Source organism: Apteryx rowi, unplaced genomic scaffold (genome assembly GCF_003343035.1).
Source record: "Apteryx rowi isolate R43461 unplaced genomic scaffold, aptRow1 scaffold_180, whole genome shotgun sequence".
NCBI classification, from domain to species: domain Eukaryota; kingdom Metazoa; phylum Chordata; class Aves; order Apterygiformes; family Apterygidae; genus Apteryx; species Apteryx rowi.
Window position 1 is genome coordinate 204,346 of NW_020448086.1, and position 13,819 is coordinate 218,164.

General features: G+C 38.8%; 1 protein-coding gene across 2 annotated transcripts in view; it reads right to left on the reverse strand.

Moving 5' to 3' along the window:
- MAP3K20 (mitogen-activated protein kinase kinase kinase 20) overlaps positions 1-10,841 on the reverse strand; it is an 86,743-nt gene extending 75,902 nt beyond the window's left edge. For both annotated transcript variants that reach the window (XM_026061446.1, XM_026061447.1), the window contains exon 1: positions 10,657-10,841. In XM_026061446.1, coding sequence (XP_025917231.1) covers positions 10,657-10,815 — 159 coding nt within the window. In that variant the 5' untranslated portion in view covers positions 10,816-10,841. The remainder of the gene's footprint in view (positions 1-10,656) is intronic.
- Positions 10,842-13,819: the final 2,978 nt, after the last annotated feature.

Sequence of the window (13,819 nt, forward strand, 5' to 3'; positions counted from 1 at the left end):
ATTCCACTTTTTGTTTTAGGGATTGAACTTGGACTATTCAAAAGGTTGTCATTTGGAAATCTATCTTTCTTTCCCTCCCTCTGTTTCAGTCCTTTTCTGATAACCTCTTCAGTGGCTCCAGTGCACATAGTCCAAAATGCCAATTTAAACCTAAGGGAAAACTGAAATATGGTACATAAAGAAAAGGGACTCTCATTTTTCTTTGTACTGTTGTGGTCGAATATGTAATTATAAAGCAGCTCTAGCTGCAGGATCTTGGCCCCCCTATCACATTTACTTTTTTTATGGTTCTAAATACTGACCAAGCAAAAAGGCAGAAACACAGATTTTAAAAAGACAAACAAAGCAACTGTCTTAGTCTTTGAAAGGGTCTGTAGGCTTTTTCTTTCCCAAAAAGGGAACTCAGGTCACAGCTTCAAGGCAAAGAACATGCCACTATTGCTAACAGCTGATGCCAATGTTGTTACAGAATCAAGTGTCACTTACTCCGAAAGAATGTCTTGAGCCAAGCATGCTGTTAGTGCTGTTACTGAATGTTCATCTCAGTAACGGCCTGGAAAGAACAAGGAATCTCTCCCTTTCCACAGGACACCACAGAACACAATAATAAAAAGGCAGGAGGTTTCAAACTGCAAATTTCAAATTTATGAAGTAACAACAGTGTGCTTGTCTACCCCTGGCAGGACTGAGCCTGATTCCCAGTTAGTGAAAAATCACAGAATTACATCTATCTAGAATTACAGCACTAACAGGGAAGCAGCTTGCAATGGAAACAGAGTAAACTTGGGATTTAGTGCTGGTAACCAATTTATAGCCAACTTCTTCACAAGATGGAGGTTAGAATGGCTTGGAGAGAAAACTTACAATAAAGACTTTGGTACAAATAAGTGAACAACTGAGAAACCAAAAGCTAAGAGCTGAAGTCCAAAGTCTGCAGACATAATAAGTGGACCTAGTACTTCTCTTTTGAGCCCTCACAAACTCTTGAAGTGGGTCTTTGCAAGAAAGCATCCAAAAGGAAGAGCAATTCAACAGCTCTGAATTTTATCCGACTTTTGCTAAGTACTCATATCACACTCAACACCTCGGCATACGCAGACACATACACCTCAGCAAACAAAGACACATCACAGTAAAGAGTCCCTTCCTTGGTTTAGAAGATTAAAAAGGACACAGCCTACTGCAAGAAAAAACATGAATCAGTATTTATAAGCTCTAAATATTTTTATTTTTGCTAGGATTGCCTCAAACATATCTAACATTACTAAAATGAAGGTTATTATATGATTAGACAACAAATAACTTCTGTGCTTTATTTCCCTCTAACTGTATGCAGCCAGCATTACATTTTATTTGTTTCTGTGACTCTTCCAAGGAGCAGAAAAACATATTCTATTGCAAAAACAACAAACACTCACTAAAGGGTGCAGCGACTAGATAATTTTAATAAATTTCCAGATCAACAACCTACTCACCTCTCATATTCTGTTTCTGGCAGATAACAATTTGTACAAAACCTCATCTTTCATTAAAAGCAGATATGCGCCCAGTCTGTATGCTTCCTTTTTTTTTTTAAAAAAAAAACCTTCCAAAAAGAAACTTAATACAAATCAGTTTAATGTCATCTTCCTACGTCTATCAATAGCTTCCTTGCTTCTCCTACAGCAGCTTAAGACCATGTTTGCTTCTGAAGCAGCTATGAGAAACTCATGTACCCAATACCAACACATACACAAAAAACACAACTACTTGTTCAGGTGTATATCACAACAAGGTTTTCTCTCTCCCTTGCTTACAACACATAGCCATAATGATCCTCAATTGTTGAAAGTTTTGGAGTAAAATAAATCAACAACAAAATACAAAAGAATTTTCTTTATGGAAAAAGAACTCATCATTTGCATCTTTGTAGTTTTAAATGAGTGACTAGGCAGGACAGAAGAAAAAGAAAGTGGAAGGCACGTGGCACCTTCTCCTTCCAATGCCATCCAAGGGGCAGGTATGAATTGGGCGCGCGGCTGCAGCAGGGCTGCCCAGTGCCTCGGCACCGCTTAGCCCAGCGGCAGCGGTCACAGACGGTGCACGAAGAACAGGGGCTGTTACTGATGTTACCCAGCTCCCTAGTGGCAACTGCTCCTTTAAACAGCAAATTATACAGCAGGAGTTACTAAATTTCTATCTAGTAAATGAACACGTCTTCGCAAAAAAGATTCCTCCCCAATACTTAAAGTGTTAAAGATGAAACACACTTATTAAAAAAGACAATCGAGGCAGCTTGCAGGCAGCTGGATCAGAAGAGCAGCTCCTTATTTGCCTTTATTGGCCTAATCATCCCAGTGTGTTAACAAAATTGAGTACAAGTGAAAGAGTTAACTGAGAAGCTGTTCTCTGGGCTGCTCCGCAGCCTCCAGCTAACATAAACAGGTCTGAATGTTTCTTTATAACTGTTTATATAGATCTCTTAAAAAGGAAACTTTCTCTATCAACACCTTAATAATTGGCAATAGGTAAACATGAAATAACCTTCACAGTTTGAGTCACATCATTGACAATCAAAAACAAATCGATTTTGGTGCATCCCTCAAGGTTGGAACATACATTCTCTCTTCACTTTTGTTTTCAACAAAGTCTTCTGCATCAATCTTCATACAGCTCACATGCAGCTGGTCAAAAATTAAGGACAAAAACAAAAAATTCAAAAGAAAGGCAAGAAAAGGAGGGCAGTTTTTACTGCTCTATTAAGAGGACACAAAATGCTATTCAAAATCCCATAGCTGTGATGTATGTGGCAGGTAGCTCTGGAGACCCCAACCAAAGATTGTAGCTCTGTGCCCAGCTCTGAATACACAGAGTGGAAAACGGCCTCTGCTCCCAAGAGACGCGTGACCCCAAACTCAGACCACACAAACAACATCACATGCACTTAACTTTGCTTGAACAATCACACACATACCTGCAACAAACAACTGCTATTAGATTCAAACAATATATCCACACGCCTGAATAACAACTTTGTTATTATCAAAAACAACAATTTGTCATTCGACATGCTATAGCGTGTATAAATTATTCTAAAACTCCCCTTGACCATAACAGCAATGGATTTTGGTGCTGGTCACAGGCATTTCAACTGTCACCTCTGTCCCTCAAAGCGTGCAGGGACTGGAGGCAGACACCATCGCTTGCTGTGCTCTGCTGTTCCCACTACGTCCTGCCCACAGCGTGGTACCCAACCAGATACSTACCTACACCTACATGTTCTCAGCTCTTAACAAAAGTAAAATGTAAATTGTGTTCATTTACACCTCAGTGAATGAAATTTTAACCTAACAGATGCTACCTTGTGCTGGCTACAGGCTAAAAACTTGTGAACACGGTTAGCAGATGACGTTTGGTAACTTGTTAAGTCATAGGCACAGAGTTAAATGTCTGAGTCCTCAGCTTTTTCTCCAGCCAGTAAACTGATTTCTAGTCTGAACTCTAATGGCTAGTGTAATACAGAAAAGGGGAAGTAAGCCTACTTACTATACAGTGTCTTCAAGCTTTCCTGAGCCCCTTCCTTACCAGAGTCCTTTGAACAAGTAACTGCGAAGCCCAATCTTATGGCTATATTGCAAACTATTCTTAGAACCATAGTAACATTTTGTTACTTTAACTTTTCTTTAAAAATATATACATAGTTAGATAGTTGCAGAGATAAAGCTAACTTTAACTGACTCTCAACTGCAGGAGTCTGCAAAGAGCCCAAAACAACACTTTGAGAGAAAAGGATCTCATTTATATCTATGGGATTTCTACAGTGAAGCTTGAGGACAGCTTAAATATCCAAAAATACAATTTTGATGTTGATCACTTCAACAGAAGCTTAGGGTCAGTGAATGTCGTGGGAGGGGAAACAAAAGAGCTGCAAGTTGATGTCAAAGGTTTTTGGCATGGAGACACAAGCATTGCAACCTTGCCTCCAAACCACAAGTAATATCTGAATCCATGCAAAAAGAAGAAAGAAAAAGAGAAATATATCCTTTTATATTCAGAGAAAAGCAAAAAAAAAAAAAAAACCCTAATTGTGGGTAAGCATCAATGGCAACTCCAGAAACCCACTGTCAACCAAAAGCTTGCAGCAGAATGACAGAATAAATTTAAGACAATACCTAACACAAATTAATTATGAAACAGAAGAATATATACAAATATCCTAACAACTGGGTTGGATCCTGTGGGTAACAGAAGAATAAGAAAGAGTACTTTTCAAATAATAAATGTAGACAGATTTTCTCCCTCTTCTAAACAACATTTATGCATAATTTGTAGGAAGCTGGTGTTAAGGCTTGTTCGCCTACGGATGTTGCACCTTCTGAAAAAGCAAATGTAAAGATAATTGAGTTTAAATGGTTCCAAGCCTCACAGAGACATTCCTAAATGAGGGATCAAAGACAGTGAAGTCCCTGTGCATCAACCAAGTTATAGCAACTGTCATTCCTGACTGGCAGCACACACAAGGGAACTTTGCTTCACTCTGACAAAGTAAGGGTAATTCATATTTGAGAGAAAAAAACAAAACCCAGAGAACACTATGTTTGTACCTACAGTTACTATGAATCAGCCACAGCTAAAAGACTCAAGTGAAGGGAAGCAACAGACAAAATCTGGTGCATCTCACTTTATTAATTTACTTGTTTAGTAAGTTTGTTTGTGAAGTTACTGCTCACAGCTGTCCACCAGTCAACAGAAGGAAATGTGCACTTAACCCTTCACAATTTCAATGCAAAATCTGGTGTCTTAGCTCATAAAAAAGGGTATGGTAACCTCTTAAAGATGACTACAGCAATATTCACTAGTGCTTGTGAAATTACTTTGCATTTATTACAAGCTAAGATGACAACACTGACAGTCACAATGTCTCAACTGACCAAAATAACTTTTGAAGCCACAGATTGCCAGGCTGAGCCCTGACATGCCAGCTTCATTGAAGTTGACTCCTCAATCAAATTAAGCCAAAATCAGCTTGATTTAAAAGAATTAGGAGTGCATATACRAACTAGTGAGGACCTCAAACTAAGCTGGTCTAAAAAATCTCAGTAAGCTACACTACTTGCACTACAAATACTCATTATTTACATGAAGCAACTTTGAAAGATGTTACTCATCTAATGAAAGACTTGGTATAAATATGTTTAAGTACACAAGTAAATAATCCACTACAATAAAATGTAGCAAAATACAGACAAATGTGTTTCTGTGCCTGGATGGCTATGTTTTTGAGACAGTTTTGGGGAGCCCTGAGACACAGAGGAATGAAGTCTCTTTTTAACGCAGACAAAATGAAAACAAAGTGTTTGCTTCCCAAGAATAAATTTATTCTGGCAATGTTATATCATCTTTCATTAGACTGGTATCTCCTAAATACCAGTGTGGTTTTGATACCATTTTGGTTGCAACACGTATTCCACTTGAGACTTACAATACAGTCATACCCAATGCATTCAATAAGAAAATCTCCTAATGTAGAGACTTTCAAGACACCTGAAAATATAACACCCATTTTCAAAATAAAGTCCTCCAAAAAAAATCCCCTGAACAAAAGGAGATTACCCAAGGGAAGGGTAACCTCAAAAGCAGGGACAGTCAAAGATTTGTTGTAGAAGTCTCTGTCCTACCCATGACAACTTACCCTGTGAGATACAGCATGTACAGCAGCCAGAGCATCCAACCCCATTTTTCAACTGCCACAGACTAGAAACGGTACCAAGTTCCCCCTAGTCAGCACCAAAAGAAATGCTCTAAGCCATTTTTTTTTAAACCAAAATATAAAAACCAACCAAACAAAAAACCTGAAATATCCACACTGGAAAACAGAAAAAACAAAGACACTTTAAGACATGCCTTTGGCATAATAAATACAGTGTTTTTTCTTTACAGTTGTTAACAAGACTCAGCAATATTTCTTGCAATAAACATGGGTCTGGAAGGGTTCTCATGAGATCACTTAGTCTACAGATATTCAACATAAAAAAATGTGAACTCTATAATTTTCAAATATAGGTGCAGCTCTCTTTGGAAAGTTCATATATTTAGACCCATACACCTTATATATTGTTATATACCACATACTCAAAGCCATCTTTCACAATCCATTAGCAAAAACACACGTACAAGAGGATGACATGCTGGGAAACACTGCGTTTGTCCCTCTGCTCTGAGTCAGAATCAACTATACATAGACATTTCCTGACAGGTGTTATATTGGACCACTTTAAATACTTGCTGACTCAGAAATGAAAGGAGGAAAGGAGTGGAAGCTCCTAGAAAGACCTAATAAAACAGCATCAAAATTGCCCGTCATTATGGCCAGTTCCCAGAACAGAGTCACTCAAGGCTGGCACCCAAGCACCCTTAATAGCTATAAACTGCAAGCAAAAAGAACATCATCTATTTTTAGCCTTGTCTAGGCTAAATATCGGTTTCAGTTTGGTTTGSTTTGCTTTGCTTTATTCTACTGTGTTGCTTTTCTCTTGTTACTCTTGAAAGTCATTCCCAGTCCTTACTCTTGTGACCCACATTAAAATTACTGCATACTGTCTTTAAGACTACGAGCACGAGTGAGATAAGTCTAGTCACATGCATGTAATTGAATTAACTCACCCAGTTTGGAAGTTACAGACACGACCAACTTTTTCTGAAAATTCCCTTCCAAAAGCAGATCATAAAAGAAAAATATGAACAAGCTGTACTATTTTCCATATGAAAAGTTTTTTAAAGCAGTTTAACAATCCCCTAAAGCTTACTGCATATACAGTACATACAAGAAAACCTGACAATACAAAATTAATTTCCATGGTAGCCAGATCTCCACCAATACACCATCAAAACTAGTAAAAACATGTTTTATTCTTGTCTCATAAAAATTCAAACACATTCTACAGACGTGACTGAACAAAGCATATACGGTTAATAGTACTCAATTTAACATTTTTATTCACAAGTGGCTGTTGGTTTATCAGAAGCACTTTCCAATAAGATTATGCTTACATTTCACTGGTTTTTGTCCACCATGCTCCACCATTTTACTGCAGTTTGTACAGACCACCACCAGCATTTGAAAGGAATCTGAGAGCAGCTTTACTGCATAAAACCAAATGATCCTATACATAAGTATGGTGGTTATAGGAGCTGAAGTAAGCAAGTCAGATCCATTACTGCTGTCCATCAAGAGCATAGAAACAGCCTGTGTATCACAGGACTACTACTAAAGAGCAGTGACATTAAAATTAAATTCAAATTTCAGGCAAAATCCCACCAGCAATTAATCTCACAAAGAATCATACTCTTGATCAGACACCAGTTGCTGAGAAACAGCTACCAAAAACACAGCCTTCAAGAGCGAGCAATGACAACATGGACTTCAGAGTTGTTCAGACGACTGAGGGAGATAGACACTACTCAGTGAAAAAGGTAATGTGGCAAGGCATAAAACAACAGGCTGTAACATTTCATCCATGTGGTTATCTGCTCAAGTCAGTGGTGTCAGAAGAACTGTCAGCAATTTCCAGAGTAAGGCCTTTGGGCCCAGTCTCTCCCATCTATTTCAGTGGGAGCCAAATTACGGGCCTATCCAATAATTCATACAAATCATGCACAAAAATACCAAATAACTTCCTGAGTAGTAGGCGTGCAATTTTCTTCAAGGAATGCACAGAATTATCACTTAGGGCAAAAGGAACAAGCAGACATCCTACTACAGGAGGCATTTCTACTTCCCCCATATGCATCATAGACATCATTCTGATAATTGATTTTCCGCAAAACAATTCACAAGGAACTGTTGTTCCTTACTTAAAACCAAAAACTACCAAGTGCTTGGACTGGATAACAAGGCTGCAGTTTAATTTTGTTTCTGCTCTTCCTTAATCACTCAAGACACACTTGTATGATTTGCTTATTCAGTAACAATCTTGTCCAGAGTTTCAGATCTGATGTTCTAATCAAGGCCTTGCAGAATATTTCTTCCTCTCAATACACCTATTTAGCTGTACTCATTCACATAAGCACATACCTCCTCCTGTACAGTCAGATTTTACTGCCTGTCAGTAAAAAGTTAATGCCTTGCAGAGGTCTTCCTATTTCTCACGTTTTAAAGACTTCTTGAAGAAAGCTGCCTGAGCTATACCCTTTCAAACATTTAAGTTTTTTATCTTTCAGTATGATATGTTGCTATTCGCCAGAACAAGAATTGTTCTGTTTTACACGTTAGAACATACCCACTTGGCTAGAACAAACCTTCAAGATATTTTTGTTTGTTTAATAAAATGAACCCAGATACAATGTATTTGCAGAATGATGCTGCAGCTCTATTGACTTGGCTTGTGCCTTTGGAATCAGCTAGCATGAAATTCCTATGAGCAACTTCTCCCAGCTGTCTTGTTTTCTCTTTAATCAATTGTTTTGGGTTAGTGGCAGCAGTTAACAGAAACAAAAGATTATCAGTCATGGAGTTAAAAAGGACACTTCCTTTCAAAGAGATCAGAAGGGGTAATAATTAGTTTTCGGGACTAAATGCAAACTGTCCAAACATCTACTAAACACAGACATATAAAGTTACAGCGAGGTATTTTTCTATTGCTATCAGAAAAGTCATTGACTCACCATGACTGTATGTACAGTTAAGTCACAGATGTTCGTTATYGTCATCATCATAGATAAACCACATACATGCTGCATACTACATATGTAAACAGACTTACAGCCATTAAAGTCAGAAAAGATCTTTGGACCATTTAGGCTGATCTCCAACAAATCACAAGCCATTACATTTCCGCGAGCTACTCTTGTGTTGAGCTCAACAACTTAACAAAAGCAATGGTCCAAAAAGACATCTCATCTCAGTGTGAAGATATGAAGAGATGGAACAGATTCTCATCTTCACTCCTTCCCTTTGTAGCCTGTTCCAAGTGTTACTCATTCTCTCTCCTTATAATTTGTGCTTTATTTCCCGTTCTAATTTGTCTGGCTTCAGATCCCAACCATTACTTCTTGTAATAACTTTCTACATTAGATTAAACAAGGCCAGCATTTTCCCCATATGAAAATGCAATGTTTGTAAACAAGCTTATATTATTTTTGATTCATTAAGGTTTTTGACAGACAAGTTCTGGCAAGTTTTGCTAGACTTATTGAAGGCATTACCATTTGCCTCTATGCTGCCTCCCCAGACAATTTGCAGGAGAAGGTGCCCACACCAAGCTGCTCCCTGCTATAACCCATCTTCTTAAGTCTGAAATGCAAATGAAGACTAGTCTGGTTGAAAATGAACAATTTGTACAGGAAGGAACATGCTCCCTTCTGTCAACTGTCTCGCCCATCGTCCTACYCCCACAAGTATCATGCTCTCCCCTCCTTGAGCGTGTTCTGCAATCCTAGGCGTTGCCCCTCCAGTTTGTCAACATTCTTTCAAAAACAATACAACTAGGTCTGCACCAACTGCCCAGCACTGATTTCCCCAGTGCTCAAACTGACATTGGACTGAGTGTGCACATCTTCCATCACCCTCAATAGGAAACACAAGGACCTTCCATATTATTTTAGACAGCAACTTGCTTAATCGTAATTAAACACACTTATCACACCACTAAGCACGATGTAATCAATCATGCTCCCTCAGATGCTGCAACAGTAAAAGAATCTTGGTGTCCAATTACTTATTAAGCATATTATCCTTAGAGTTGCTTTGCTGCCCTTCAGCTTATAACTGTCTTCCTAAGATGTTTTGAGGATATTGTACAAAAATAAGATGTACTTTTGTTGCAGCAGTGGTCCAGAAACTGTGCCATCCATTGCTACATTAGTGTATCCTCACTGCTGAGTTAGCCATGGTGATCAGCATACAGATTTGAGTCCTGTGAGGACACTGTATCTCTGCTGGGACTGTAAAAAACTGAGGGTCAGGAGTTTTTCTTGACAAACCTCTTATGGTTGTTTGAGCTGCAGTAAATAGTCATTCTGTCTTTTCCCACAGAATTGCTGAAGGACTCATCTATCTTTCCAGGCATGCAGGAAGCCACTAGAGAAGACGACTGGTTGAATGGTCGGCCTGAAATCTCACTGCAAGATGAGACCAAGCGAAAGTGTAACTATGACTGACTCAGAGCTACTGGAACCCCAGATCAAAAACTTCTGTAGCAGGTAGGGATGAAACACCACCTAGCAATATATGCTAAGCCTATAATGAACATACAGACATGAACCACAGGACACGAGGTCACAGGACATTAGAGACTAGATGTAATGATGACAAATGGGAGTGGCCAAAGAGAGCGAACACTTCATATTCGTATTTAGCAACATGCCCAATGGTATCAAAGGGAAACTCCTAGCTCCGTGGCTCCTCTTCAGGATCGTCATGAAGAGGAGCTGCTACACAAGAAAGGAGGAGGAAGATAGTAAAGAAACAGGAAAGCAATAACCTTTTAAATCAGAGACACACTCAGCTGGAGCCACTCAGTATGTCTTTATTATAACAACATCCAGTTACAGGTTTTCATATTTACACAGACAAAAAACCCAAGGTAGTCTGTCTCAATCAGCTGGAGAATGGAAGACATTAGAAAAGATATTTATGCCCTTGCTTTTACAGCACTCAAATTATTAGTAAACTCTTACCTCTTTTTCTATTTTGAGCAGCTTTTTTACAGCCACCTCCTTGTCCTGAGAAATCCATCGGGCTCGATAGACACTCCCAAAACTCCCTCCGCCGCAGTTTTCAAAAAACTGCAAGTCATCAAATCTAATTTGCACAAATGAAGCACTGGTAGACGACATCTCATAATGACAAAATATACCACAGCAAAATCTGTAAAGAGAAAAGCTTTAATTAATACACACATTCCATGGACTTTTCAAGCATTTATACCTATGTTTAGATGCCCAAAGCAAGAACCTGTTGTAATAAAAATACTACAATAAAAAAACATACTACATTTCACTGAGCATAAGAGGAAAAAGAAAGTCTAAGAAGTCACACTCCAGCAGGCTATGCAAATGTTGGCATAATTTGCACAAGCTATTAGGAACAGCTGGGAGACAGCGAAATGGCTAAAAGCGTTCTTCAGAGTTATGCTGATGTTTCCTGAACACCTTGGAAGTAAAAAACGCTAGTGTGTCACCAAGTTCCCTAATGCGAAGCACACTGATGGACGGGAAATGTGCTTCCAGCCCTGTGCTTGCACAAGAGCTCAGGAATCTCAAGCACGTGCTCTCTCCTGTGGCAATCGCTGCACACGACATAGGCGCAACCGGAGACAGCGAGCTTTCTGGCAGACGTTCAGCTGTACGGCAGCACACACCGAGCACACTCCCTACGCTCAAAGCGAGGCAGAAGGACTTTTCACAAGGATGTGGAAAAACCTGGCCACAACAAAAGTCTTTTTCCGAATGACTCAGTTCTGTTCGCATGTTATAACAAAGTGTAAGTACAGAGTAATTTATCTTGGTAACAATATGTGAAATTTTGCAGCATGTGCCAAGACTGGATTCGGCAGTTTTAAGAGATCGTTCCATATTTGCTGCCAGAGGAACAGAACGTCCTTCTCATAGATTTCAAAGTGATAAAGCTGATGCCTGTAGCAAATTTTCAGAAACACTATCACCTAAATGAGTGAACACTGACTAATTTTGGGTCTCTTTATAATGGCGTAAGATCAAAAAGCTTTACATTCTTAGCAGGACTGCAGAACATGTGGGATCCTGCAGAATTTTGCACAAGTTTTCTACAGGATTGTTTGAGGCTTGTAGGTACAAACGGGTACCAGTTTAGACAAACTAGCTTTACTTACCAGCAGAAGTTACCGTACATGCAATTAATGTAAGTAAGCTTATCAGCATAAACTGAAACAGGGACTGGTTTACATAAAACAAAAAGGCACACAGAGATTTTGGTGTGCTGGTGAAAATTACACCTCCAACTACGCTGCTCAAGCTATAGTATCAAATTATACTGGGTGTTCAGGGAGGCTTTTCAAGATGGTACCCATGCATTATGCATTGTCTGGGGCTAGGAGCTACATCTGCAATATGCCTAGCACCACTTACTGCAAAAAAACTTTCTCCCAGTCCCTGCTGGGGACTAATATAAACAAAAACATATTTTTTCCCCCAGTTTTGCTGAATGTGTAGCTAACTTAATTAAAATTTTGAGATATCACTTGACTAGAAAATTCTATCGCTACTTGGTTGCAGCTGTTCTCCAAATGTGAGATGAAGATATAAAAATATGTTTTTAGATATTGTATAATACAACATAGAGCCTTCTCCTAAAAATTGCCTGCTTAATTACCTTCATTTCCCACAAGGCCACAGGCAACAGCTGGCAAGACCATGACAAACTTAACACGTTTATTGAAGGCATCACTTTTTTGAGAGAGGAGGCATCAAACCTACATCTCACTGACAAACAGTCTATAAGGCTATTTCTGAGGGAGCATGTATTCTCCTTTCCCAGCTTTACAAGTTAGGATGAGATTTATCCATGTGGCATGAAGTAAGGTCTATTCTTCCAATAGCCTCTGCCAGCTTCTTCGGCGATACAAGTGCCTAACCTCTTCTTTTGACCTTTTGTTCTTGTTTTAACCTTGGCGTTAGGTTTCCCTTCATCTTTTGTGTATCTATTTAAAATCAGTCATCATTTTTACTGCCCTGCACACATTCTTCTTTAAATAGAGCTCAAGAAAAAGGAAATTGGTCACTCCTGCAAATCAGGAGCATAATGAAGGCAGTTTTAACGTTCTGCTTCTTTGCCAATGCCGCTTAATTACCTGGTCTTCAGAAACAAAAGCCCATTTGCCTCTTTCATTTGAGCAGTTACTCCAAGTTAACACTGTCTACACAGCATCTCAAACATATGCGACACTTAATCGAAAAATGAAACAGGTAAGCTTCCAAATCCAGAGACCTTACGGTTTAGGGCCACGGCCCTGCAAGTATTTGTGCACCTGGGTAGTTATGCTCCAGTGAATAATCTCCTTACTGACAACAGAATTATTCACAAGAGTAATGTTACTCATAGGCGAAAGCATATGCACCACGAATAGACCATAAATTAGACAGGAAAGTGTGAACGGCTGATAACAGATGGTTGCATTTGAGATGGCGGAAGGAACAGAACACCAAGGGAAAAGAAAAATACATCGGAAACAAAATATTCCTGGCCTTTACTATCTGGATTCAAAAGTTCTGAAGTGCTGTCAAATTATTTTAAGTTATCGTTCACCGAAAAGAACCAAATTATCCATATAAACAAGTATATTATTTGGCTTCTGGAAGTTATGCTAACATAGAACAAGATGTTATACTAACATTTCACAGAAAACTGACCTTAACATTTACTAATACGGTACAATATATACACAGGAGGCTTATTAAATAAAAGTGAGTACTTTTCTAATGTGTCCTCCTTGCTGTTTGAAAATTCACTGATTCCTAAACATTTATGTAATCCTGGTGGAGTGCACAGTACACAAGCACATGCAGACGCTATTATGGATTCTTTTAACACCTTTCCAATTTCAAATTTATCTACAAGAATCAATCACCTGGAGATGCTATGGTCACTGGCATACAATAAAGTAACACATTTTAAAGGATGATTCATTGGTTTATCCTAGATTCTTCAAGATTTTCTTTTTCCAGAGAAAGTTGAGATTTACATAGCATACTCTTTATACAGATAGCTGCAATTAATGACAGCATACAGTCTTCCTCTTCTAGATGAGAGAACAGACCTGTTTAAATATTACTCCTTGTTTTTGGATGCAAGGTAGTTAATCCT